This window comes from Ornithodoros turicata, chromosome 10, assembly GCF_037126465.1.
Source record: "Ornithodoros turicata isolate Travis chromosome 10, ASM3712646v1, whole genome shotgun sequence".
Classification (NCBI taxonomy): Eukaryota; Metazoa; Arthropoda; class Arachnida; order Ixodida; family Argasidae; genus Ornithodoros; species Ornithodoros turicata.
This window is the reverse complement of record NC_088210.1, coordinates 19,656,385-19,683,579: the sequence shown is the minus strand read 5'-3', so window position 1 is coordinate 19,683,579 and position 27,195 is coordinate 19,656,385. Positions and strand designations below refer to the sequence as shown.

The following is a 27,195-nucleotide window of genomic DNA, read 5'->3' as shown; positions in this document are numbered from 1 at the left end:
AAATGAGGACAGGACATCCAGTTCTACATTAGAGGCACTTTAGGGCAAATTGGTCATGGTGTAAAATTCTAAATTTATAAAGGGGAAAAAAAAATCCAAGTAAAACTTGTATGATCTTTCACGTTCTTCTGACACAAGCTTCTCCAACCTCCAAAGGACGTCACTGGTTGCAGATGCAGAGTATATTAAATTGGACGCCTTTTCCATATTAGCTTCAAATTGTTTGCTCCGCTGGTAACACTGGCCGCTTCCGCCGACTCAGAAAGTGCTAAATGCCGCCGCCGACAAAAACAGCCGCTGCGTATTGCAAATGTTCGCTGGTGTGCAGTGTGCGAGGATGTGTGATGTTACAAGATTATAAGTATTCCTAAGGTTTTTATCATCAACTTCCCTTGTTCGCAAAAGAAACGTGGTATACGTGTAAACCAGCAGGTGCTTTTGCTCGAATATGTCGATATTCACGCCAACGAATCAGATTCGACTGACGAACGTCGCAGTCGTGAGAATGAAGAAAGGTGGCAAAAGGTTTGAAGTAGCCTGCTACAAAAATAAAGTGGTGGCTTGGCGGAATAAAGTGTAAGTTCCGGATCAACCAGTAAGTAATATACAGGCTAGAAATAGTGACAGTGAATATTGCGTCACCAAATTTTTTGAAGGTGGAAGCGAAAACGAGGTACGTAAAATGTGTCATCAATCTTGAATAAGAGGTGTGTCGTGAAAAGAAAGGACTGGAAGGTTTGCAGTACGCTATGCAAGTAGGTCAACTGTCTGCGCAGCTTCCCATTTCCCTCTTTCCCCTATTGCCTGTGACGCAACTCCATTGGTCCCTCTCCCACATAAGACCCTTCGTCACGCGGCTTGTTCAAACGTGTCGTAGCGTGCTGGAGAACAAAATTTCCTGATCCGAGTTTCGTGGAATCTTCCTGCTTTCAGAACACTGCCGGCCTAGACTGTCCTAAAAAATGCAAATTGTTAGCAAGCTCACTTTGGCACCAGAATTTACGTGGCTGTGGTGACAACAAAATAAGACCTTTGTGATTTACGCTTAACAACATTAAAACTCAAAGGACACATGATGACAGTACAAACGCAACAACATGCGTGGACGTGCATGTGTCAACATTTGAGAAGTATCGACTGGTTGGCTGATACCTACTGACTTGATGGCACAACGAAGCGAAACAAAGACGAACTTGCTTCTTTGCACCATGAACTTTCTAAATATCAACCATCCAGCCCACACTTCTTCACTGTCAAGTTTGCCCATTTCTAGGTGAAGCACAGTGGACACCTATAGGTCCATGTGTGCTGTCTTTATTTGTGCCGCTTGTGTATGTTAGTGGTACGCAAATGCGTCATATTGCATGTGAGAGACTGGGAACGCTGTTATAGTGCATACAAGCAGGGAGGAAACATTGCCCTCCCCCAATTTGGGAATTGTATTTGGACATTTATGGTGACATTACTGTTATGTCATTTGTTTACCTTACTGAAGTTGTGTCATCAGCCTCTGGCATAATTTTCTGGCCTTCTTTCAGGGAGAAGGATATAGATGAAGTTCTGCAGACTCACACTGTGTACACCAATGTGTCTAAAGGGCAAGCAGCGAAGAAAGAGGACCTAATAAAGTGCTTCGGCACTGATGATGCCTCTAAAGTTTGCCTCGAAGTACTCGTACAGTGAGTTCCAGAAAGAGTGTCCCTTCTACAACCATCGTTTTCTGCAGGTGCTCAGCAAAGGTGAGCTGCAAGTCTCGGAAAAAGAAAGGCACACACAACAGGAGGCCACGTTCCGCGACATTGCTACGTTAGTCGCTGACCGATGCGTCAATCCCGAAACCAAAAGGTCTTACCCGGTCACCCTTGTGGAGAAGGCTATGCGTGACGTGCATTATTCTCTCAAACCAAACAAGAACGCCAAGCAACAGGTGATTTCAAGAATTATCTCCCAGCTCTTTTTCATCTCTATTTAAGGGTATACACAAAGGGTAAAACAATAGCTCTAACAGATACGATATTGTGAAGCACGCAATTTGCTACAAACAATAGAAAGTAATTTGCTGAGCATTTGAGTGTCTGTATGGAGTGTGAAGTAATGTTCAGGGAGACGAAAAAGAGGAGCAAAAAAGTCAGGGCCGTTTTATATCAGGAAGCATTACAGATTAAAGAGGCATACAGGTGCACTAGTACTCCCTCTGTTTTTTGTTTTTTTTGTTCCAAAAGGGTTGAGGAATTCTTGGCAAAAAGGGGGAGATTGTGATAAGAGCTATCAGTCTGGTTGTAGGGTGTTGTTTAGCTCGGATGCAGATATGGGATGTTGATGCTCCAAGGGATTTTCTGTGATAGAGGAGGCCTTGTCAGCCAATCGGAGAAGAAGGCAGAGGCAGGGTTTTGGTATTTAGGTGTGTGTTTTCTGGTGAATAAATCTTTCACCAGAGAGGGACCAATGAGATATCTTCACGGGCAAAAGGGAAGGAGGGAAATTGGGGAGCTGCACAGACAGCTGACCTAGTTGCATAGCCAATTAGGAGGACATGCCGGTCCTAAATTCTAAAGGAGGACAGTTGATAAAAAGAAGTTAGGGCATACAATTTATTAGTGAATAAACTGGGGAATGTGATAGGCTTCTAATGATAATTTTCGTCTTTACGTCTCGAGTCTACTTTCACCGTGAGCAATGCCACGGCAGTTGGTCTGTGGATTAATTGTGCCCACCTGAGATTTCTTTAGCATGCAGTAAAATCTCCACGCACAATGTACTTTAAAAGATGATGTGTCTAAATCTAAACAATTTGTACCATTCCAGTACATGCTCATGTTATTGGCTTAAAGCCCCATAGTCTACACCTACTTTGACCCGAGCAGCATGCAATTTGATGGTCTGAGTTAGATATGAAGAGTGGGGCGTCAGAATTTAGTGTGTCGATAACCCCCCTTTTTTTTCTGAGCTTGTCGCAGGGACGTGACTCAAGATGCACCGGTACAACATGTCTCATGGTTTATTTGTGGTCTTCACAGAAGTAGTTCCTTAAGGAGTAGCTACTAAATTGACACAAACGATATTTACAGTGTTTGGAGGTGATACGTATGCTGAAAGAAGTAATGCCACTAGAACGGTGCCAGATGAGGCTGCGAATACTAGTTCCCCAGGGGAAGACGGTGGTGCGACCACGCATTCAGGCTCTTTCTTCAGGCATAGAGATGGACAAGGTTCACCAGGAGTCCGGAGACCTAGAGATGGTACGTATCTACATTCACGGTTCTATATAGTTCTGCCGCTTAGCAGAAAAGTCCCCCGCAGGTGTTCTTGACAGACCCCGGGAACTTCCGCGTCGTTGACGAGTTGGTGCGGAAGGAGTCCAGAGGACGTGGCCACCTGGAGGTACTCAGCCTCAAGGAAGTTGAGGAAGGAGACCAGCTGCTTCAGTAGTTAAGATGTGTATATTTAACGCGGTCCCGTTGTATAAATATGTCTAAAATGAAGGTTAACTTTCCGTGTCGAGTGTTACGCCTGGACATCCCAGAGAGGCTTCCCAGCAGATGAAACCAGCTTCACGTAATCGATGCTGTATGCCTGTGGCTGATTCCTCTGAAAGAGTATATAGTATGAATGAGTATACACACCATGTGTATACTTAGAGCCTGAAGTTTTAGGGTTCTTCCCCGAATTTGCACCCCAAATTGAAGGTTGCCTCTTTAGGGTGACACCCGATTTTTACCCGGCAAATTGCCCTCACTGGGATGTCTGTAGGAATGCACTAACTTACTTGTTTGGCAGAAAAATGCAGTTACATCACCGTTTGTACCAAACCGCTACAGTTAGTTTGAATAACTGAGCCCGATTTCTCCCCAAATTTAATGTACTGGAAGTTTTTTCACCTGAATTTGCATGAATTTAGTGCACATGTTTATTTACCCAATTTTTACCCCCCGAATGTAGGAAAAAATATTTCCCGAAAACTTCAGGCTCTATGTATACTCAACTAGCGGCAGTTGGAACGCACTTGTAGGGAGGAGAATAATAGCGCAGCCACCGCCTCCAGCCCCCGTTAGCTTAGCAGTCAGGCCACTGTCGGCAGCAATACGAGCAACGTCGTCCAGGCGAGGGTGTCCGACACCAAGCGCATTGAGCAGGTTTGCATTCATCTGTATCAGCTCCTGAAACAGGCCCATCAGCTGCGATGTACAGTGCTGGACAAATTTTACGGAACATGCTCCGGTGCATTCCTTCCTCAGAGTGACACGTTAGCAGGTAATGGTACCGTATGAACTCGCGTGCAGGTGGCTGGATTACCCAGGCACATGTCTGTAAGTCCGTACGGTCCCATTTGCTGCTAGGGTGTCACTCTGAGGAAGGAATGCGCCGGAACACGTTCTGTAAACGTCACTGTACCAATGACCTTGTGAATGCATCGAAAAAATTGAGTCACGGAGTGAAAAATGACATAACATAACGGACATGCAGTGATGTAGTTTGTGCAGCATTTGAGCGACATGGAGAGGTAGTCAATGTGGCTCGAGAACTTTGGGTCCGCAGTATCAGTACGGTAGCGCTTTCCCTTCTACTTTAGCGTACTCCATGAGTGAAGAAGAAACGTTCCACAAGTAATTACTTGTAGAACGTTACCATCGTGAATTACTTCTGGACTTTTCCTTTCATTTTCAACGTTTTCAGAGGCTTTGGAAGTTCTTCGTGGCGGGCGGGAGCCCTAATCTAACCCAACCTAACCTAGAGGAGAGCGCTACGGTGCATGGTACTAGATGAGGAAGAAGGGGTGATAGTACCTATTTGGGTGAATTTTGTCGTTCTGTGGTAACAGAGCTGAAAGCGAATCTGTGTCGGATGAGACTTACGAGTGAAATTGGGTGGCGGGACCCTCAGAGCGAAAATTCGGGGGGGGGGGGGGGGTCAAAAACTCGGGGGCGGCTGCTCCACCGCCCCCATCTTCCGACGCCCCTGAACATTTTCTTTCAACAGACACCTGTCTGACACCTGTTCTCATATTGAGAAGCGAGATTTGCACATGCCATCTCACAGTGACTTACAGAAGCTTGTCCGATATGCGCAACAAGGTCTGCTTGCTCTCGAAGCAACTGCCAGCAGCGTTCAGAGATAGCGTGAATGGCTTCCAGAATGGGACGCACTACACTGGGCAGCTGGAACGTCACAGGACTCGTGTAACGAGATAAAAGTAACGCAAACACAAAATGAAGACACTACACAATTGAGTGCTCACCCGCTCGTATCGTTCCCTCACATGCTGTACCAGGCTACGTGTGTTCCGCGACACTTGTGTGTCTACCAGGATGACTCTGTAACCTGGAGGAATCCTGAAGAGTGTCCCTGTTAGTGGAATGGTCAGTCTACAGTCTACGGCATTACCTTTCATTCCGCTCCACAATCTTCCCGTCACGGAACAGGAGCGCGCCACCTTATCAGAAGATTGCAGAATGGTATAGTTTAAAATACAGCAGCATAGTGCATGGAAAATATGGCACATGCAAAGTGAGGTTGAGGGAGATACGGTCAGAGCAACGAAAGCGTGCTAACGCTTTTCCGATATGAAGATACAGGCTTACAGACAACGTGAGCGCTACAGGATATATCTCTGTCGGAGTAAAACTTAACATGCACATAGAAAGTGGCACGAACGAGAAGACGGCAGAGACCAGGCATGCAAAGAAGCAGGCTTGCACGTTTTGTTAAAGCAAATATTTTACGTGTTTGCCTAGCAAGCTTGCAGATGCGCTCCAAGTATGTTGTGTCCAGTGAGTGTTTTCACAACATGATCAATGTGCATGCAACAGTGTGAAGCATGTTGGTGTCATGCGTCCGCCTAAGTCCGTCACGGACTCCCGTAATGTTGCGGGTGGCGTTGAGCTGTCCCGAAATATACAGCGTATTTCATGTAACCATGTAAAAAAAAATAGATAAAAAAAGCACGCCATGGGAAAAACGTGGTCAGTGACGTTTATCAGTAGGGAACTTTTGCTACTTACTACGAATAATTCTTTCCTGTATTTATTGAAATAAATTCAATTACTTGAATTGAATCTGCTTGGCTTGGTATAGTTTGCTATACTTAAATTACATTTGCATGTCTCGAAATGAGGTTTTAAACTTTCTCCCCCCCCCCCCCCCGCCCCCGTTATTACCATGGTAGTAGGGGATGTATTTTGTAATGGTATCAAGTAAATCTGCCATGAGCTTTCTGTTCCTCCAAACAACAACAAAAACTTTTACCACTGTTCTGACAAATTCAATCAATTCAGGAAATTAAATTTCTTTCAATTGAAATTTCATAAAATTACTCATACGCGGCACAAGTTCCCTACATATTTTTCCATAGTGTGCTTTTCGGTTAAAAATTTTTGGCGTGGTCGTTGAAGCACCCTTTCGATTTGTGTGAAGGATCAAGCTACATTGAACGCTTTCGATTTTGGTTCAGAACCCATAGATAGATAAGCAATGATGGAGCATGATAGGTACCATAGGTGCAGATACTGTTGTCAATCCCAGAAGGCTTCCCATGCAGGATGCGTTCGGCTTCATAGGCCCAACCGTTTATCAAATCCTTGTCTTCGTGAAGCCCCCATTGGGAAAGAAAGGCTGCGGAAATCCCTACGGCAAAGGATGCCGAGGATCCTAGTCCCGCACCAATAGGCAACTGCGACTTGACTTCAATTCGTACGCACGGGAAAACCCTGCATGGGTAAACAAAGTGTAACCTTGTGCTAGACAGAGGGCAGTGACGTAGGACGTAAAACTGTGTTGCAAGCGTATAAAGGGATACTAAAGAGCAAACATTTTTCCTCGTGGAGTGCGTTGCCTTGACACCAACGCAAAAGGAATGAGATTCATTCGCTGTGCCATTCGTGATTTATGAGCAAAAGAAAGAAAGTGCAATGTACGTTTTCAAGATGCCTGATGGTGCGGGAGGACTGCAAAAGCATTGTCTACCTTTTTGAGGAGGAGAGGGAAAGTGGAAAGCAGTTTCTTTCACTCATAAATCACAAACGACGCAACCAATGACTCCCGTTCCATTTGTGTTGTTGTCAAGGTAACAGCACCTTTCATTCTACAAGGAAAAATTATTGTCGCTCATCATTGCCCCCTTTAAAGGCATCCAACTCATGTAAAAGGCACTTGCCCAGAACCATGCTGTAATGCTGTTCCAACATAGAGGAAAAGAAATGCAGTGGCGGCCTGCTTTTTGGAAACATTGGCAGCATCCACTTCAAGGAGCGAAGAAAGATGCGGCACAAGTGTGTCCGACAGCAAAAGTGGCTCTCCTGCTCGAATGGAATCGTGGCACGTAGCATATGTTATTTCTAGGATGCACACACTGCTCTTGTGCATGCAAGGGATGAGATACTTTTGTCCAGCTCACCTGCAAATGTGATGTTGGTCAGGTACGAGAATTGATCATGGTTCCATTTTGCCTCCCACTTAAAATCAGGCAGCTCTAAAACCACTCCAGATTCATGAGGGCTGAGCGTTACCACAGTACGAAGGCCCACGCTCACAGCTACTGCCGCCTGCATAGACAGCGTATCTAACGCTTTTATTCTGTGGCAGCAAATATCAAATTCTACAACATGGCGTACACAATATACCAGAGTTATACTGTCCTGCATTAAGGGGAGTGGCTTTGTTATCCTGGCTAGAGAGGTTTAATTTTAGAAACGGAAATGTCGGAAAGAAGCCGACCCCTTGCTGTAAGTGCCCAAGCTACTGCTTTCACGAATTATTGTGTGACATTATTAAACGTTATGAGCTTCTGTAGCCATCTGAGCCTATATGCAAGCATAGGGCCTAGTGTAGATGCTGTTGATGCCAGTGACATGCAAGACTGTGCTGGTAAGGATCAATAGGAGGATTTTTGTAAAAATTTCCTTAGTTTATAAATGTAAAAAGCTGGGAAACATGAGGATGTGGCATATGCCATGTTTCCTCGTCCATGTTGTCTTGAGATGTTGAAAGAAAAAGAGAACAGTCACTGTTCGAAATATCGGCGGCTCTCGTCCTGAGGCTACAACTACAAAGCAGCTGTGGCCACAGGCAGGAAACATTTATTTATTTATTCATTCGTTAATGATATCCACAGTAAATGATCTCACTTCAAATTCGAATTCAGCGCGCTTTGGCTGTCGATGACGATAGGACGATAGTGCCAATATCTTTTATCAGCACTCCCGGTTTCCTCGACGTGCATTTGTCTTTCCTATGTTTCGCACTGCAAACAAAATGCAGTGTGTTGCGGAAGCACACAGCAAAGCTTGCCTTTTCCAGACGGCCCAGAACCCAACCAACAAGGAAAGTGCCGAGAGCTACAAACATTTCCGTGAACGGATGTCTGCTACGACAACCTTTGCACACACAAAATATGCTTGTGTGAAGCTATGCCCTAATACAGAAGCTGTTTCGCTTACCTTGCCGTAAACGACAGCGTGCTCTCCGTGTAGTATAACTTTGCCGGGGACAGAAACCCTGTATGTGCTCATGCTTCTCACCTTACCGGCTAAAGAGCAAAAGACGTGGAGTGGAGAGGTGAAAGCGGGAAATGGCAGAGAGTGCGTCGAGTGTGACAAGATCAGCAGACAGACAAGGAGGAAACGCCTGCAGGTGATGTGCATGCACAACTTTTCCTCCTTATGATACTGCATTTTTAAACGTATAACTTCTTGAAGCGGGCCGTACGCTAGCTGTTGCACGTGGCTTGATACGTGAGTTCGAAGGTTTTTTCCCGGTCTTAACTCAAGGATAAGAAACGTCAATACAAGCACCTGTCAAGTGAGTGTGTGGCGTTTAATATTAAGCACCTCCCCATTTGACAGCGCTGGATCTGAATACCACGCAAATTATCGTAGGTTTTGTTCGAAATTATAATTCTCACGGGTTGGCATCGCAAGCACGACCTCCATTGAATAAAACGTCGTGCATACGAGCGAGTACTCGCAGGAACAGGAAAGAATAAAAAAATTATCCGGGACAGAGGAAATAGTCTAGCCATGAAATACAGAAATGCCACGTTTGTTTTGTTTTTCTGGCGACCTTCGTTTCTTTTATCAGCACATCAGTGGCGACGAGGAAACTGAGTGCGGCGCAAATATTACACACATATATAGTAACAGATGTGCGAGTGCGAAATATCATGTCACATCTGTCGTAAGACTGGGAAAAGTTGTTTTTTTTTTCTTTGCTGCTTTAGATTATCGTAAAAGAAGGAAAAGTAAAATATAGCATTTGCTTTCTATAACCATGCCATATGTCAAACACAAGCACAAACAGAATATTTCTTACAGGATGTCGTTTGACGCAGAACGTAGCAGCACTAATGGAAATGAGAGCCCCGAATTGGATGTAGTCTCGCCATGGGGAGCTCCAGTAGGGTAAGGAAGCATGCTTCGTTGTTTTCAGTATTTAAAAAAAAAACTCACACAGCCATTGGTTACAGAAATGAGCAACGGAAAGCTGAAGTGGTTTTAGTTACTGGCTCGAGTGGCTTTCTTGGACAACACATAGTGAAGCTTCTGCAGGAGGAGGACCAGACAGTGCGTGAAATTCGCCTCTTTGACATCGTTCCCTATGAAAACAAGCTAGGTGAGCATAGCTTTTCCAGTGCATACATATTGTATATCTATACCTATGTACGTAGGCCTATACAGCACTTTGTTCACACGTACCTTATTACTTTGAAAGATTGTGTGCACATAAGCAAACCTGGCGTGTAGCAAATTTGTAGCAATACACACAACCAGTGCCTGCCAGACAGTGGTGTGGCAGCCAGAGAAGGTTGTCGCCATTTCTGTGAGGCACTGGTTAAATTCGTGGTCTTAATTAACAAGCTAAGCACGTTTGTGGAACTTTGCACGATCTAAATTTTGTGGTGAGTGTTCTCCGTGGGCCTACCACAGCGCTAATCTGGACTGAACTGCTGAGAGTCTGAGGTTTTCGGCTGGACGCTGCGAATTGGCAGTGCTTCCTTAGAAACCCTTCCTCGGTGATATGAGAGTAAGAAAATGGGCTATGGTAAAGACATGGACAATGTTGTAATTCTGAACCATAGCTGTTGATGTTGGCAAAAAAAATAATAGAGACAATAAACACGTACAATAGCATTTGTCTGTATTTTTGCCCGTGCTTTTTTTGCTGCTGACACTGCCTGTTATGAACTATCCTATTCTTTTGTGAGCATTCCAACTCATATTTACAAGTTTGAGAGTGAGTCGGGAACGACAAATGCCAAAGTGTGCTATGTTGGTGCTAAACTGGTGCTAAACTGGTGCTTCTAACGCCGATATGTTGCCGTCATATCGCCAATGTTTCACAAAATTCCAATTCTGAAAAACAAAACAAAAAACTACATGCTAAACTACCACCACATGCTAAAATTGATGTTCACTTTGCTGTCTCTATGGTATATTTGGTTAGTTTACTGGTTGCTTATTTACAGGGCACAAGACAGACAAACCGACTAAGGAAATCACCGGGGACCTGTGCAATGCCAGAGCCTTACAGGAAGCATTTGCTGGGGTGGACTGCGTTATTCATGCAGCTGCCCGGGTGGACGTCGGTCTTTTTCCGGATGTTGAGGCTCTCGAAGCCGTCAATGTGGAAGGTTAGCAACTTGGTCATACATTTTTGTTTCCATGGAGAAAAAAGTTCCAGGAAAGGAGGTCCTCGCATTGAACGAACATGATATTGTGACAACATCATTTATCGTAGTACTTTAATACAAATGTGAAGGGCACTCAAGAAATGTCCGGAGGGGTTTACTGATTTGAAATGACGATACTGTGGGGAAGGAAGTCATTGAACAAGTTTCGACACATTTGAAAAACCAACAAGGTGCACAGGATTGACAAATAGGTCGTCTCATGCTTGATGCTTTTTCGAGTGATTTTTTTTGCGTAGAGGACCACCGGGGGCAAATAGGTAGTTGTAAAGGTTATACCAGAAGAGGCGGGTTTGCTTATTGATACATGGTTACCGTAGTTACAAAATTTGCTCACACCTGTGCTCTTGAGCATTGGCGTTATGTACGCTACATTCGTATATGAAACTTGGGGGGGGTAAAATCGGGCGATATTAGCTGGAAAAGCATATTTTGGGGGAGAAAATTAAAAAGAGCGCCCCTCGCATTTACAATGATGAGCACGAGGTGCAAAACAGAAGTACTGAATGTAGAATCCATAGTGTCCTCCAGTGACCGCATTTGTGGCTGAATTTGCACTTTGGCAAGTTAGTTTTCAGGGTTTTTCAGAGTTTTCAGGGACACTGATCCGTGCAATACCCTGGTGATGTGCTTCTGACAGCGTAAATTTTTCTTTCAGGCACACGCAATGTGATAGATGCATGCATCAAACAGAACGTTCCGTACTTGGTGTTCACCAGCACGGTAGATGTGGTGGTGAGCAGCAACCATATCTTCTTCGGGGCTGAGAACACGACCTTCACCCCGAAGCACTTTCTCATGGGGCCTTACGCGGAAACCAAACATCGCGCCGAGCAGCTGGTACTGCAGGCCAATCACCGGGTGCTCGCCGACGGAGCGACCAAGTTTAGGACGCTGGTATTGCGCCCGACAGCGATGTTTGGAGAGCAGGACACACACTTTGTGGTGGAGTTCCTGCGACATGCCAAGGCATCCAATAATTGCCTGTCCAAGGTCCGCAGTGTCGACGAACGTTTCCAGGTGAGTGACAGAATTAGTAGCAGCCCCGTGTTTTTTAGTCGATTGTTTTTGCATTTCCAATACGGTACCTACTATGGCATTGGTCTCACAGCATATGCACGAGGCTATCGGAGCTTCGCTAGCATATCGCTGGCACGGATCTCCTGGAGGAATAGCGCGTACCATGTTATCGGAGACATCGCACGGGTTGTGGGGCTGGGCTGACTGCGGACTCCCATAGCATTATTATGGTGCTCAAGGTGATTGAAATGGATTGCAATAACGGAACTCCTCAACAGCGTAACATTATACAGATTCAGGGTTCTGGATTTGCCATTCGAGAGTACCAAGACGTTAATTAACTGTACTGCCTCCTTCCACAGCGTACCAAAACCTCAACAGCATCAGTCGTTTTGGATTATCGTACCGTATCGCACCGGGACGTTGCAAAGTGGTTTACTAAAAAACTATTCAACTTGTTGGTTTCTTTCCTTGCTTCTAAATGTTGCTGGGCTAATGCCTGCAAGTTGACTGCAGCTGAGCTACTAGCAAGTGTGCACCAGGAGAAATGTTTTACAGGGTGCTTGCTTAGTAGTGTTGTGCACTGTAAATGCTAGTAGTAACAAATGCAGCTTGAGCAGGGACACAGTTTTGCAAGCACGAAATATGCTAGTTTGATTTAAATTATGCGAGACTAGACTGGGTTATATCTGCACTAATATTAGTTGCAGCTTTTCTCACCAGGTCACTTTACTTGCAGGTAACCTACGTGGGTAATGCAGCACAAGCACATCTGCAAGCAAAAAACCGGCTAGCCACAGACGATTCTGTAGCAGGTGAAGTGTTTTTCGTAACAGACGACACACCTCTCGAAGACATTTACGAGTTCTTGCGCCCGTTTGTGGAATGCCAGGGCTGTCGTCTCTCGGACTACACAATCCCTTACCTGTTGGCAGTGTTACTCCTGTGGTTGTGGGCCCTTGCGCTACGCATGTTGCGCCCAGTCTGGCACTCTTCCTGCGCCCCACCTCCGGCTTCCTCGGTCACCTACATCTGCACCTCCCTCTTTTTTAATCGTACGAAGGCGACACTGCGTCTTGGCTACTACCCTTCCATATCACCAGACGACGCAGTCAGCCGCTCCCTCGATTACTATAAATCTCTCAAGTTCTGACCAGATGCTCGAGTGTTACGGAGCTACTTGTGTACCCTCACATTCCTAATAGGTGTACGGTATTGGTGCAACTTGCAACCACCCTGTCGGTGCCCTGTTGCAGCTCTTTAGTCAGGTTCTGCATTCACAATAAGGCATTCATGGACTTGGTCGCAGTGGTGTGGAATTCCAATGTACGTTGGCGCCCTTCGACGGGGGCTTTGCACTACGTACCACGGGTCCTTGTGGTGCCTTTACCAGCACCTGCAAGTAGGTTGTATAACGTTCCTCTATGACACGAAAACAGAGAATGCTCTATTTTTGTATACTCTGATATCTACGTATCACAATGTCTATTGGTTGTGGACTGAAGGCTTTACGGGAATAAAATGGAATAACTGTTATTATTGTGGGCGTGAGTAAGGCAGAAAATAAATCTTCGTAGTACTCTACGATCCTGTTCTCTAGCGCACTGCCGATTTCGAGTGACACTAAGGGAATTGCGCAGTGAAGTTCAGCTGCCAGCAGATTTTGACATTATTTTCCGTCGATATGACAACAAGCAATAGGAATGATGCGTACGGTACAGGTACGAGGTGTGATACGGGGTGTACGGGGGTGTTCAGAGGTACGTGGATCGATGCCCCTCATCTCCACCAGGTGTTAGGTTTATTCGAAAAGCGAGCTTTATTGTGATGATGATGAGGTTTATATCTGTCTCTCACTATTATAATTGGGCTAGTTCATCAAGAGGCCATTGTGTTTGAGCATCAGGACATGGACCTGCACCTCTCGTGGTATGCCAACGATTGCACTTTTGCGACACGGCGTCCTCTTGAACCATATTACCTCACACGGGGATGGACAACTAATTTATCATGTTCGCTGATTTCCTTGTTTTTTTGTTTTGTTTTGTTTTCTAATGAAATAACGTGAAAGACAGAGTGATTTTCTGAGTATTGCTGCCCATGCATTTTGAGCATGAGATGTGATGTACAGGGCATACTCTTATGCAGAGCAGTAGTTTCTGGAACATTGTGGAATATAGGACCTATGGTCACATTGCCTATATTAGTCTTATACCAGCCAGCAGTTTTGCCAGCAGCAGTGCTGCCAGCTGGGTGCCACAGACAAGCACAAGCTTGAATCAACAGTTGAGTGTTTTGCCCCTAAGTATGTCTGAACCTCTGTACGGTCGTGCTGGCAGGTACAAAATTGGTGTCGACTAGGATGTGGAATTCAGGCATGGCATTTTAATGATCTCTGGTTATTCACCGTTACAGAAGCTACGGGTGCCACGCGCAATCATGCAACATAACCCCCGTTAAGTTGGACAGTTTGATTGTAGAACAACTATTGTAGAACAAAATTTTGTTGCGCCACCACCTACACTGTGTATTCACACAAGCAACATCCCCATTGAATAATCTAGTAGAAGAAAAGGCAAAAAAACACTCATGGGGAAGTTCCGCTGCGTGCTACGTCGAGCGCTTGTACAGAGCTGGAAGATCTGGAGTGGCGTAGTGCGCACCAAGCAGACGATCTGCATCTTTTCCTGTCGTCTGCTTTGGAATATCTTGCAGCTGTGCCGCTGGATGTTCCCCACAGTGAACGGCGCATGAAAAGACATGACGTTGAGTGCTCTCAATGACATGACTGCAGGAAGCTATGAGGTTCTTCCGCTGCAGTATTCTGAGGACTGTCGCTCATGCGAATACACAGATATCATCCGTGGTACACTGATTCTTCTGTTGGCTATCTCCATTAGTTGAGCGCCGCATTCAGTGCATCCAGTGTACCCAACGCTGAGGGGCCTCACTGTACCCAATTATATACCCCAAAGCCAAAATACTTGGGCCTTGTGTTTTCGGGTAAAACCCGGTGGAACCTGTTTTTACCCCCAATTTGCATCATCACCACTTGGGGTAAAACCCGAAAATGAACTTGGCAAAGTGCCAATTCAGCCACCAATCCGTGCACTGGAGAACGCATTGGACACTCAGCACGGCTGTCCCGCATATTCTATCAATCCAAAATACGATAAGTTATTTTTCTTTTATTTTCCACCCGATTTAGCCCTATTTTACGGCTCCCGAAATAAAACCCGATTTTTTGCCCCCAAATTTCAAAAAACCCGAAAGCGGAATGTCCCTAAAAATACTCCGCAGCCAAAAATATACCTGGATGTCGTCTGTGATGAACACGCACACTCTGCGTTCCACGTCAACCGCCAGGAAGTGAGCTGGCCCGTCATCACGGATGTAACCCACAGCTAGTGTACCATTGCTTGCAAGGCTTCGTCCGATCCAGAGGGGCGATCCATCGGGTGATCTACCTGCAACCACGGCGTTGTGGGGAGGCGCGGCACTCAGGTAGTACGACTGCCAGTCATAGGTTGTGCCCCTGGAACGGGCGAGGTACTCGAAACTGTACAAAGCACGGGGGTTCCGATCAACTGGGTCAAGCATCACGCAGCTCCACACGTCCACAGCACACGGCACAAGCCATCTGCCCCTACAGAGTAGGTGCATCTGCAAGTGAGAAAAGGTGGAAGTGAATGGAAAGGGAAAGAAAGGAAAGAGTGAAAGTGAATGGGTTGAAATAAGTCACAGCCAGGGAATCCAAAGAGAGAGAGAAGGGTTTCATTTTTCAGCGTACTTCTAGAAATATCTATATAGCAAATTTGGGCCAGCCTTTGTGGGCAAGAAATATTCCGGCATACTAGCCCACAAGAAAACTGCATATATTGTAAAGCTTACCTTGTAGTTATGCCTGTCACCGAGTCCGTGGGGTGTAGATGATGTATATATCATACTCACGGGAGAACAGCTCTGCCAACGAAAGCGAACCTGCCAGCACGAACTCCGTCACGAAGAGACATACCTCGATGCGTACCTCGCCAACGCTCGTGCGGATATGCCTCTGACACCTTGGATAAGAGCTCGTGGGGCAAGCCCACTTGTGAGCCTTCGAAAGTGTAGAGCACAGATTTATGTACCAGGCCACCCCTTAGGAACCTGCGAGCAATCAAATATATAGCCATAAGGATGCATCCAACCTCTGTAAAGGGGGTACAATGGTCGTCCTGAATAAAACTAATTCTTCATAAATTTCTTAATGAAATTCTTCATAAACTATCAAGTGACACTTGCCAGGCATATGTGGGACTTAAACAAATGCTATCGACCATGTTTCTTTCCATAACATATTCTGCGTGAAATATACAGTCGCGCATAATCGCGTATGACGTTCTTCTGTGACGTTAATTGAGGGCAGAGATATCGACGTAACTGTCGCTCTTTTCCCAATCACTAGCAGTCTTGCAGCAAACGGCAGAGCTGAAATAGTCAGGTCTGTGGCGCGGGCTGCGATTACTTTTGTGCTTCACTAGTCGTTCTAGCGGATCACGTGGAGATAGCCTTTAATATCGCAATTGCAATGTGCTCCCTGAACTCAATAATAAAATTTAAAACATCTCGGTTAATTGGTCCGCAAATTGAGAAAAACTACGGTTTCCTAGTACCAGCCCCGTCGAGTAATCCCATGACAAAAGTAAGAGCGTTCTAAGGCAACGCCCCCTTTTTATGAAAATTTCTTGCAGCTAAACAGAAACACCCTAGAGTAAAAAGGCAGTGCCAACAGCATTGTTCTCAGGTTGAACACAACACAACTATATAGATAGGAATGCAATTTTGAAGATGCATGGAAGACTATATTTTTTTACTTTGTGATATGTGATATGAACGCACTACCTTCAGGAACTGTCACGCAATATTGTGGACACCTACATGTGCGCTGCTGTAGATCTGCCAAAGGTGATATCACTTAAGGAAGCATGCAGTGCCCTCCCTTGTGCAGGGTCTTCCCAAGTGAAAATGTGGCCGTCCGTCTCAACCAGGTATTGAAAGCGAAGTGCAGGTTGAAAGGACGTCTGACGTCCCAAGAAAAAGCACAGTGGTCTGGGCTCCTGTACAACCAGACAAGGCTCTTGTTCGTGCAATGTCCGACCTGCTAGGTACGCAGACCCGTTGTAGAAGCCCACCGCCACCGATTTCCGGGGTACGTCGCCTCCCACCGATGTTGCCCATTCCACCGCGAGGGCTACACTTCTTCCGCTAACAGCATCGCGTAGAATTTGGCCTCCTCCAGTGCTGGATGATGTGTTTTCTACTGAAACAAAGGTGAAGTATTCGCACGCTTGTGGATGAATTCTGCACACATCTCAGGTGCGTGGTTTCTGTATGTGCGGTTGACGCAATTCGTGTGGCCAACGTACCTGTCCCGATGCGGTGGTCACTTCTGCGCGAATCTGCGTCGGTCTCACCAGGGTCTTCAGCAAAGTTTAAAAAAGGTTGTTTCCATTAAAGGGGCACTACAGCGCAAACGTTTCTCCAAATCACGGTTTCTTTCACGCTCAAATCGAGAAAAAGCTCAGCAAATCAATCTTGTTCCTTTTGTATTGTTTTCAGGGTAACGTCACCTTTGAAATTTTTGCACGTTAGTGTCCCTTTAATATTTCTAGAGGCGACAGCATGAGGACGTACCTTGGGTTAGCTCAGAAAAGTAGGTAAATTCTGAAAATAAAGTTGCGAAGACCTTTGTGAAGCTGAATTTCGTCAAGCTCGCTGATCACTTACTGCTGTTCCAGCTTATGAAAAAAAATGCCATGGCGATCAGCACTGCAGGTAGGATGCACAATCCGAACAAGGTGTTGAGGCACATATTGAAGCTTGTTGACACCACAGCATTGCCCTGTGTCCTATGCAATACAGGAAAACACGGATCAACAAGATGTGACTCCTATCTGTATAAATAAACAAAAAATGGTGTGCATGTAGTTGCAAGACACTTACCATGTTTCTGGTGGGAGTCAAAAGAAGTGCACATCACTGTCACCTACACAGCATGTGCCTAACAAAGGCTCTTCACCTTATGTAATGTATTGTATCGTATTGGTGGACGCATGGTTCCCACTGAATTTTAGAACAAAAATTCGATGGTCTTTCAAGAGCCATTTATGGCTTAGTCATCGTTTTGGCTGGGGTGTAAGATACAGTATATGACAAGGGCTTCAGCATCTACAAGTATCTTCAACATCTTCAACACCTATAGGTATCACACGAGAGAATTATGCATGGGGACTGCACAATAGTGATTGACAACTCCTGAATGCTAAAGATGATAGGATAGAAGGGAACGTTCATGAATACAACGATGGGGCGCCGTTCATTTCTTGCACTACTGGCTTCCGCCTGCTGATTCCTATTGCAATGAATGCGAATACCTGTGGTTTCAAAACTATTCTTTCACTCTGCACTTCACCTCCGTGAGAATAAGAAAAAGATACAAAATCGAGGATTTTTTGTACCAAGGATTTTCAAGAAGGCCAGGGGTTTCAACGATCAGTGGGAACCATGTGGATGTGAGGAAACTGAGGGTAGAGCACTAATCTGTTTTCTCTGCTTGGCACTGAGCCGAGTTGAGGACGGAACCGCCCACGTGAATAGTACCTGCTTCTTGTTCTCCTGTACACAAGAGATTTCGGCAGTAAGACACAAATACGATCTGGTCTCGGCCATTTTACTTGCCAAGTTCGGCGTACGGGTTTTCTGAAAAATATGACAGAAATGGTTATCTTGAGAACGGGAAGCAATTCCATTCTTACCGGCACTTCCCAACACCAGCTCTCCTTTTCCTGCAGAAAGAAATGTGTAAAGTACGGTGTGCCGTTTCTCGAAAATCAAGGGGTAATACCTTTCTTTGGCTGCGGGGCTCCAGGAACTGTAGCATCACCTTCAATGCCTGGAGCTGGGAAGGAAAGCAGCAAATGCAACCTCTCCAGAATTTACCACGCTCTTACCCACCAGGCGCAGGAGAAGCAACCGCAGCACTGCTTTCACCTGCAGTTGTAATTAGTCTTGCTCAGTCGTCATCCTCATTCACTCACACATTCATAGAGAGAGCCAGTCTACAGTCTGACATGGGAGACTGAAAGTGATGCAACTTCACTTCTGGAGAAAAATCTTTGTAACAGAACTGTGGACTTAATTTGAAATTCAGTAATGCAATTCGTTCAAATTGGTTGATTTGTTCAGTGTACCGACGGTCTCTGCAACGAAAGGCATCAGCCACGGAAGTATCACCAATAATTAATTAGTTAATGAATACAATAATTGATAAAAATATGATGGTAGTGACAACAACAATGGAAATAAAATACATTATATAAAATAAAAAATAATAATTATTAAAGGAGCAATGAGGTGACATTTATCGCTTGAAATGGCGCCTCGTCTGTCACACTGCCCACCAGGAGTCACCATACAAAATATTTTTGCTCCGCGGTGCGTTATAGCATATGTCACGGCGTCATCTCGTTCTGCAATGCGCTCCTTTCACGAGGAGAAGGATTTTGAAAGGTGCACGGAGGAGAGCCCTCGCACTCGCTCCGTAGGTCACCTACGCTCGTCGTTCTTTCGCAGGAACTCATTTTATTCGTTGGAGAACTCTCTGCACCGAAAAGCGAAAAAAATTTTGGGGTCACCTCAGTGCTCCCTTAAAGCTTAATATAAACTTAATTATGCACTTGGCATATTCTAGTGTGGCACCGTGCAAAGCCTCCGCTAGCTATCCTAAGGACAATGCATTCTCACCGGAGCCCGCGTCCTCATCAGCGGCAGAGTCGCTCGAGGATGAGCTGCCCTCTTCCTTGACAGCTTCTGCAAATTGTCACTTCATGGCACTTCCGACACACTTGCCGCTGGTTGTGTCTTCACTTACGTAGTGCGGCCTCAGGATTGTTCCAAAGTGACCACCAGTCAATGCCTCGAGCGCAACGTATGCATTGTAATATTTTTTTTAGAGCCCTTTGACGCACCTCACCTTTACTGTTTAATGCCTCTATCAGCAGACGCAGCACCGCCTCTGTGTAGGGGAAAGACTTGAAGAAATGACCCAAGTGCTTACAGTCTCGTTGCCATTCCTGTGGCCCAGATTGTACTCACCAGCTTTCTCGTCAACTGTAAGTTCACACGAAACTCTTGAGTAGTCCAACAGAGGTGTACCGTAATGCAACTAACCTGGTGCGGCCTCCTTATCACCTGCATCACCTTCATCAGCTGCATCCTCTGAGCTAGAAGACCCGGAAGTGTCTTCCTCGTGTTCTTCCTCGTGTGCTTCTTCGTGTGCTGCTTCTTCGTGTGCTTCTTCCTCGTGTGCTTCTTCCGCTTCTGTAACCACAAAGCCTAAGAACCAAAGGCCTCAAGGAAGCCACGACATGCAATCCATCACCTGCCATTGATTTCGACTGCGCTGCACAAACCGGTACGACTTCTTCTCCGCGGGGAGTTCTTCGTCTTCGTCGTCCTCGGAAGACATTCGATAGGAACAGTTAATTTCATATACACAAGCCAACAACTACTTGGCCCCCGTATTCAATCTCTTTCTTCCATTACGGCATGTGTCAAAAGTGGCTGAAGTATGGTAAAAGTATTTGACGTATTTGTAGATTTGTACAGTCTCCATGGTGGTACATAGAGATCATATGACATCATCGTAGCGAGATTTTAGTTTCGTTTTCTATGGACTAGCTTATTCTTCCTTTTGACTCACTCTCTCTTGCCCCCTTTTCTTTATACGGATATGAGAATTTGTTAAGTGAACAGTCACGTAGTCTGCACGTTAGGCTAGCAGTGTGCTCTCACACAGAAACACCAGAAAGACGTCGACAGCCTCATTGACATTGTGATCAAGACTTGTCGGTTTCTTTCCACCTTTCCACGCCGGACTGCAAAGTTATGGCAGGAGCTGAAGTGAGAAACGCTTTCACTTTTACCGCTTTTCGCGAACTGTCGTGAAGTGACTAACATAATAAAGCGATTAAATTATCAGCATGACGTAGAAAAAACTGCTCCATGTTTATAAGATATTGTTTCATCGTAGGTCTTATCTGTTTTCAAAGACCTGCCTGTGAAGATACAAGCGTCGAAGCTTGCGTGTCGAAAAGATCTCTTCGCTCAGTTAGAAGAAGCAATAAAAAATGGTGGGTAAATGCGCGTTAGAACTTTGCCGCCTTCACATTATGAAGCGTTTCAATACACCAATCGTGCTAATCACGAACCCAGTGGTGCTTCAAAGTGAACTAGGATGATATCGCCTAAGGACATTGAATTCTCTAGCCAGCACACATTTGAGTTCCTCTTGGAAGAGGCTATGTAGCTTGACAGTATCAAACTAGCTTTTCAGTACAGTATAGCATCCCCTTAAGACAAGTAATCACATTTGATTCTTAGCGTATGGATTTACACAAAGTGACATTTCGTGACAGAGTTGCCAGGGCCCGTGGTGCGTGGCTTATGCCAAGCTGTGGTGCGAGTATCTCTCCATCGGTACCAGGGTCGCCCTTCCAGGAGACTAGTGCACCGTTTCCTGGCATCCCTGGTGCACCAACAGACACCTGCAGCTCGTCAGCTTGTGGACGCACTGACTGAAGTGACTCGTGTTCACGGTGGCCTCGTCATCACGTAAGTATCCGAGGCATCAATAATACCTCATGGAGCAACGCTGTCACTTTACGTTGAGTTCTCAGGGGGGGAGAACATGGCAGTGCTCTCTTGGAAGAGCTGCTGTACACGCCAGTAAATGTAAACTCGCAGCCGTACAGCTCGAAGCAGAGTTAACTGGAACACCGCTTCGACCGGTAGAGCAAGAGGGGAGCCACCCTGGCGGCCTTTAGCAGAAATAAAGGGAGAGGGCGTTTCGACATTTCCATTCCAGTCGGAGGGGTGTTCGCTGTGGTGTGCCGAACAGTGCCCAATCAAGCTGGCGTTATCAACGCTGCGCCTGTTTGTGTTTTGGGCGGGCGATTGTGTCCGAGATAATGCGGAGAATCGATGTCATGGCACGTGCCTTGAAACAGGTTGGCGCATGGGCACGTGTCATCCGAAACGCTCATTGTGTGATCGAATGAAATGAATAACAACTCTTCTCTTTAACGATTACCGATAGTAATCGCGAAACCATCGCAATGAGTTTTTAAATGATAATAAAACATGGTGTAGCATCTCGCGTTTCTCGGGAGTTTCTCGGGAGAACAGCCACTTAGTACACACAAATATTTGTGTGCATGCTGGCACACAGTGCAGGGAGTCACCGTGAAGGTTTTCTATATTTCGTGTAGTGAATGATGATCAGAGCTAGACAAATTCACCATGACCTCTGTCCTCACTTCAATTTCCGTCAGCAGAGGTTCGTCCCTACATCAACTGCATGCACGCTCCCCAAATTTGCTTCTCCCGCCTTTCGTAAATCGCATTTTGATTTTTTTTTGTCCCACATCAATCCTTTTTCTGAAAATTTTCCTCGTCTGGATCACTTCACCTTAATTTTAATTTTGGAAGTTTTGGAGAGGTGAGAGTCGACTTGTTCGCACGTGCTAACCCGGTGCGCGCCATCGGGATGTCATCGATTCTTCGCAATCCCTCAGACAGGGTCGCCCAAAACAAACGATCCCAGCGTTGATAACCCCAACCTGATGGCGCACTCTTCGGCACACCACAGCGAACACCCCTCCTACTACAATTGAAATGTCAAAACCTCCTCGCCCTTTACTTCTACTAGACGCCGCCAGGGTGGCTCCCCCCTTGCTCCGCTGGTCGAAGCGGCGTTCCAGTTAACTCTGCTTCGAGCTGTACACAACTCCGGAAAATGCAGAAACTAACTCGGCGCCAATCTTACTGCGTGGGTCACGCTCATGCGTCTCTGGGACACCAAAAAGCATGCAACAGCACTCACTTCTTGTTTTCCGCGCACACAGTCATCTTCCGCTTAAAACACGCTTCGTTCTTTTGCGGCATGACTACTAAAGACCCGTGATGTCCGAAGGCGCGGAGCCGAGCGGCGTGCTATCTATGTTATGCTACCTGTCTTTTGCTTCTGCGTTTACTACATCATGAACCAGCGCAACTGAGTGCTGTCACGTTACGTCAAGGGTAGAGCATACTCAATTCTGGTGTGAAGCGTGCCTACCGCAGTCAGAGCACGCTGGTGAGCATGGCAGCCAACGTTGTTGCACTTGCTCGCTCATCCCACATGCCAGAGAACCACACGTATTTTGGATGTAAAATGTGCGCACTAGAATCGTAGTGCTTGACAGTTGGTCCTTGACTTTTGCTAGGGTTAAGGGTGGTCGTCACCAGCGAAAGTTGAAATTCATCACTAACATGAAGCCGATTTTGAGAGCAGACATCGGCTGCAGCAAGGGCCAATCCAATCCAGCTCTTTCTTCTCGAAAAGTCGTAACAAAACCCAGATGGGGCCAACTTAACTTATGCTACACCTCACCATAATCATGGTTCTCCCACACCGTCAGGGCACACAGACTCAAAACGGATTTAAAGTGAAGACGTGCAGCCGTAAGGATCCTTTGCCGCTCATCGCTGATTTAAGGAGTCCAATTTTAGAAGCACTAGACAAGGGGTTGGAATGAGGCACAAACTCGCGAATAAAGAAACTCGTGAGCCATACCCGTGAAAGTCAATGGGCAGCTGTATAAGATACAGGGAACCAGCTGCTCTTTGCAGCAATTTTGCATTATCTGAAGTGATTCTAGTTAGCTGGTGAAGTCATTGCGGCTCATACCATCGAATAATCTGCTGTTAGTCTTCATGATAGTCAGCTCTCTCTGTGAAAAGTGAAGTCTCATCTGTGCGTAAGAATGAAATGCATGTTACAGCGCAAAACGCAGTCGAAGTATCACAAAAAATCTCGAATTGAGAGACAGCACCTTCTTTCTTATTCACTTCAACCATTTAGTATCTTGTAATTAGACAAAGAAACCTCCGCTTTCTTTTATCATTTTTATAACTGCATATGGAAGGTACTGGAGCTCCACTCGAAGTGACCCGTAGCGTTGTGGGAGTGTAATCTTTGATTTCAAATTTCAGGAGGAACCTCAGCAGTGTGTGCCTGACAGCTCTTGAGTGGTCATGTGTTCTGGACAGACCCATGCTAGATGAATCTCTACTCAAAGCTTTGGTAACTTCAGAAAAGTGTTGCCAGCAAATATCCCACTTTACACGATGAAACACTTATAGGTTGACACCCAAGCTTGCCTCGTCCTATGTGTCTGGGCGTCGGGCAATGTGACTCTCCGGCGCAAGGCTGCTCAGTGCCTCCGACAATTCTGGAGCGAAAAAGTGAGTTAGCAGTATACGTGCTTCACAATTTTCTACGGGTCAGTCTAGCAAACATTACACATTTCGATGGCATCATAAAATAAAAGACTAGGTTTATCCAACCCCAATCCCAAACTTTGCAGTCTGATGCCCGTTCGTCTGGAGTTTTGTTGGAATTTTTTTATGAGCATTATTCTCCCATAGAGAAAAAAATTAAAAAGCAAGCAAAATCTCACACTGTGCATTTTCTGTGGCCCATCTCACTCAAAAGCCGCCTTTTTCTCTGCGGTGCACTCTATTTTGGTTTCGCCGCACATAGGTGGCGCCAGTATGCAGAACAAGATTGGAACAAGGGGCTTGGTGCATAGCGTCAGAATGGGCATTTCGCATCGTTGTAGGCAGTGCCGTCTTTGTGAAGTGATGTGAATGTGAAAGAGACACAAGAAGAAATGGCAGTGTTTTTGTGGGATAGGCCATTGAAAATGCACGGGATGAGATTTTGCTTGATTTTTAATTCTCTTTCTACGTGACCATAGCGCTTACAAAAAATCCCAATAAAATTTCAGGCTTCAGGCAATCAGTCTGCAAAGTTTGGGGCGGGCCAAACCCCGTCTTCTATTTTTACAATGTGATCAAAATGTGTGACGTTTTTTTAGACTAGCCCTGTAGGTCTATTGACCAGCAAAATGGGAAGGTGTAGACTAGCGAGTGCAGAACGATTAAACTGGCCAAAACACTGAGAGAGACAGAACACGAAGATGACATGACAAATTTCTCAAAATTTATTTGCACAACCCAATGCACCGTAGAAAATCCCGAAGTGGGGGGGGAGAGGGACACGTGAAGGTCTGCAGACACAGTTAGCCACGGTTGGCTACGAAGCTACTTAAGGAGTCTATGGAGACAGCAAACTGTGGGAACTGTGTTAGCAGGTATCATTAGCAGACCTTAAGTGGCGTCATTCAAACATTTTTGTTGTACAACGCAGGTGCCTGTATCGGACTATGTGAGTGCGTTGGTATCCCTCGAACCATCTTGGGCTGTGCTGCAACTGTGGTGTGCCCTGGTAACTCATCTCGATGAACGGCGCCTCACACAAGTTGTGGATGCTCATAAGGTTTGTGACATTTATGGCATTCTATCTCTTGCCAGTCTGTGCCATCGCAGCTGGCACAGGAGTGACCTTTACTACCTTCAGCAGCTATTCGCTATTTGGTCGCAGCTATTTGCTGTCGTGAATTTTCCGTGCCACACAATTGCATTTCCTGTGGCTATCTGCGTGTCTGCTTGCAAAACTTGTGCTGCATCAGTACGATAACAAACGTTTTCAAAAGTACCCCCAACTAGAGCACTGCACGGGCTCTGGCTTACCCGAGGGGCTGGGTAGAGCCTTCTTTTTGCGGTCCTGGGCCGGGCTCGTGTCTGACAGTTATGGGCCCGGGCCGTGTCCAGGCACGTACATTGTTGGGCCTAGGTCGGGCTCGAGCCTGTGTTACCGTACTGTTGGTTAGCCGTTGTCAATTTTTACAGCCCGCGACACTGGGCTGGGCAAGGTAGCCCATAAATTTCTCGGGCTCTGGCCAGGTCTGGGCCAGGAAACCTAGAAATTCTTCGGGCTCGGGCCGGGCCCGGGTCTGGTATGAAGCTGTCGGGCTGGTCCCGGGTGGGTCAGTCGAAGAAAGGCCAGGACCGGGCCTAAGAATTTGGCCCGTGCAGTGCTCTAACCCCAACTGGTGCATGATTATCAGTCTGAGCAACCCAATTTTGCATAAATTCCTCTTCAAATCTAGTTTTGTCTCCATCTAATTATGCGTCGGAACAGTTTTGCTCTTCAATATGCTTTTGAACTATAGCCAGTTCTTTTATCCCTGTTTTAACAGTAGATTTGTTTGGTGACTCACCCGTTATATGTTGTGGCACACATTATCAGTATAATACATTGCTCTAGCTTTCTGTCCTGTTTGTATAGGGCCGCTTTCTGGAGCTATTTAAAGTACAGGTGCTTGGAAGCAAGGCAAGACCACCGCCTCAAGTACTGGTATGCACTTTATGAATTATCATGTACTACATACGTGCGTACGTATGTTTGGTGCAGGAAAAGTGAATGCAAGCTTCGTTTCTATAGTTGCATGATACAAATAGTGTTCTTCACTCTTTTTTGTGCTAAGTTCGTTCTGCATTGGTGGTGGTTGAATAACCCAAAGCTTCAAGCAACAAGATATTCTTTCATGAGGGTCGTGATGCCGTCATGATACTACGTTCCCGTTGCAGGAGGCATGCCGAGCTTTGCTTCGGCATGCCAGCCATGACGACTTTGGGCAGCTCTTGTTACCGGCTATGCAGAAGGCCCTCCTACGCAATCCGGAGCATCAAATGGGAAGTAAGTTAGTCTTGTATCTATAGCAAGTCCGTCAGGCTGCTGGATCGAGCTCCCCTCAGTGATCACGGTGCTCTCATACGTTGTACTTCTCATCGTTGAGCTACTTCAGTTGCCTGAGGCACTGACAGACCCATGTAAAATGTTGTGCATTCTGGTCTGAAATGCACTTGTTCTGTGGAAAACTGTGGCAGTAGGCTCGAAGTGGTAACAGTTAACGTAAGGTGAAACGGAGGTGCTTAAGTCTTGCCTTATTACGTTGCCCAGTAAAATGAGGACGTGTTGTGGAGGACGTTGTTTTGTGTTGCTTGGCACTATGTCCTGCAGTGTTCCCTCTGTTGAGTCCTCCCCATTCTGCTTCTCCTGAACAGGTGTGTCGTGCATTCTCCAGGGAGTTACGCTAGAACTCAGTCGCTATGCCGTTGATATCGGAAAAAGCCTGGCACGTGAGTGTGTTTTTTTTTTCTCTCTCCCTTGCTTTTCAAGAGCAAGTGAAGAGAGAGTGAAGGTCTGTAATTCCTTCAGTTCCTCTGTATGTGCGCTAATTCGAGTAGTGTATCGTGGACGTTTACATTTTGGGAACTGTTCTCCAACAGCGCACGTGACGGGCTTGAATGAAGAATGCAGATCAGAAGCTGTGGCCGCCTTGGGGAATCTGGCTCGGCAGTGTGGGACCCGGGAGGTCATCGAAACCCTCATTTGCCAGTTTGCTGACCTGCTTCATGGTGCATTTTCCTTTCATTCTCATGTCATTGTTGCTGGCATCCTTAAACACACTAACCCCTGCCTTGTTCCAACCGTAAAACGTGCAACC

At 46.0% G+C, this 27,195-nt stretch overlaps 5 protein-coding genes across 17 annotated transcripts in view; 3 read left to right on the top strand and 2 right to left on the bottom strand.

The window, feature by feature from the left end:
- Positions 1-269: 269 nt before the first annotated feature.
- On the top strand, positions 270-3,482 carry LOC135370881 (ribosome maturation protein SBDS-like). Its single transcript, XM_064604780.1, has 5 exons — positions 270-576; positions 1,539-1,668; positions 1,727-1,927; positions 3,069-3,239; positions 3,301-3,482. The coding sequence occupies exons 1-5, from the start codon at positions 449-451 to the stop codon at positions 3,427-3,429; spliced, it is 759 nt and encodes a 252-aa protein (XP_064460850.1). The 5' UTR covers positions 270-448; the 3' UTR covers positions 3,430-3,482.
- LOC135370883 (mevalonate kinase-like) lies at positions 2,981-6,641 on the bottom strand. Its single transcript, XM_064604782.1, has 5 exons — positions 6,490-6,641; positions 5,237-5,431; positions 5,046-5,156; positions 4,004-4,157; positions 2,981-3,588 (listed from the first exon to the last, which is right to left on the bottom strand). Exons 1-5 carry the CDS (start codon positions 6,550-6,552, stop codon positions 3,485-3,487), a joined length of 627 nt encoding a protein of 208 aa, XP_064460852.1. The 5' UTR covers positions 6,553-6,641; the 3' UTR covers positions 2,981-3,484.
- A 1,617-nt stretch (positions 6,642-8,258) lies between these two features.
- LOC135370878 (3 beta-hydroxysteroid dehydrogenase type 7-like) lies at positions 8,259-13,234 on the top strand. Of its 3 annotated transcripts, none has more exons than XM_064604773.1 (6): positions 8,259-8,625; positions 9,306-9,392; positions 9,458-9,603; positions 10,457-10,621; positions 11,337-11,698; positions 12,438-13,234. In XM_064604773.1, exons 1-6 carry the CDS (start codon positions 8,564-8,566, stop codon positions 12,849-12,851), a joined length of 1,236 nt encoding a protein of 411 aa, XP_064460843.1. In that variant the 5' UTR covers positions 8,259-8,563; the 3' UTR covers positions 12,852-13,234. The 3 variants fall into 3 exon arrangements, with proteins under 3 accessions (XP_064460843.1, XP_064460845.1, XP_064460844.1); XM_064604775.1 differs by lacking the exon at positions 8,259-8,625 and adding an exon at positions 8,632-8,726; XM_064604774.1 differs by lacking the exon at positions 8,259-8,625 and adding an exon at positions 8,633-8,793.
- On the bottom strand, positions 12,944-20,535 carry LOC135370875 (uncharacterized). Of its 11 annotated transcripts, XM_064604770.1 has the most exons (13): positions 20,121-20,527; positions 19,910-20,059; positions 19,835-19,849; positions 19,713-19,770; positions 19,611-19,655; positions 19,484-19,549; positions 18,695-18,730; positions 18,585-18,638; positions 18,496-18,525; positions 18,419-18,439; positions 17,468-18,355; positions 17,107-17,404; positions 16,954-16,997 (listed from the first exon to the last, which is right to left on the bottom strand). In XM_064604770.1, the coding sequence occupies exons 1-11, from the start codon at positions 20,205-20,207 to the stop codon at positions 18,276-18,278; spliced, it is 642 nt and encodes a 213-aa protein (XP_064460840.1). In that variant the 5' UTR covers positions 20,208-20,527; the 3' UTR covers positions 16,954-16,997; positions 17,107-17,404; positions 17,468-18,275. The 11 variants fall into 11 exon arrangements, with proteins under 11 accessions (XP_064460832.1, XP_064460833.1, XP_064460836.1 ...); XM_064604769.1 differs by having other exon boundaries at positions 16,905-17,404; XM_064604771.1 differs by having other exon boundaries at positions 16,905-17,404; positions 19,713-19,754; positions 20,121-20,204.
- Positions 20,536-20,556: 21 nt separating this feature from the next.
- The window catches only part of LOC135370872 (stalled ribosome sensor GCN1-like), a 31,177-nt gene continuing 24,538 nt past the window's right edge, over positions 20,557-27,195 (top strand). The window contains exons 1-10 of the mRNA XM_064604759.1: positions 20,557-20,641; positions 20,772-20,871; positions 21,157-21,352; positions 23,774-23,864; positions 23,924-24,025; positions 24,993-25,121; positions 25,974-26,042; positions 26,276-26,384; positions 26,753-26,827; positions 26,978-27,106. Of these exons, the coding sequence (XP_064460829.1) occupies positions 20,627-20,641; positions 20,772-20,871; positions 21,157-21,352; positions 23,774-23,864; positions 23,924-24,025; positions 24,993-25,121; positions 25,974-26,042; positions 26,276-26,384; positions 26,753-26,827; positions 26,978-27,106 (1,015 nt within the window). The 5' untranslated portion in view covers positions 20,557-20,626. The remainder of the gene's footprint in view (positions 20,642-20,771; positions 20,872-21,156; positions 21,353-23,773; positions 23,865-23,923; positions 24,026-24,992; positions 25,122-25,973; positions 26,043-26,275; positions 26,385-26,752; positions 26,828-26,977; positions 27,107-27,195) is intronic.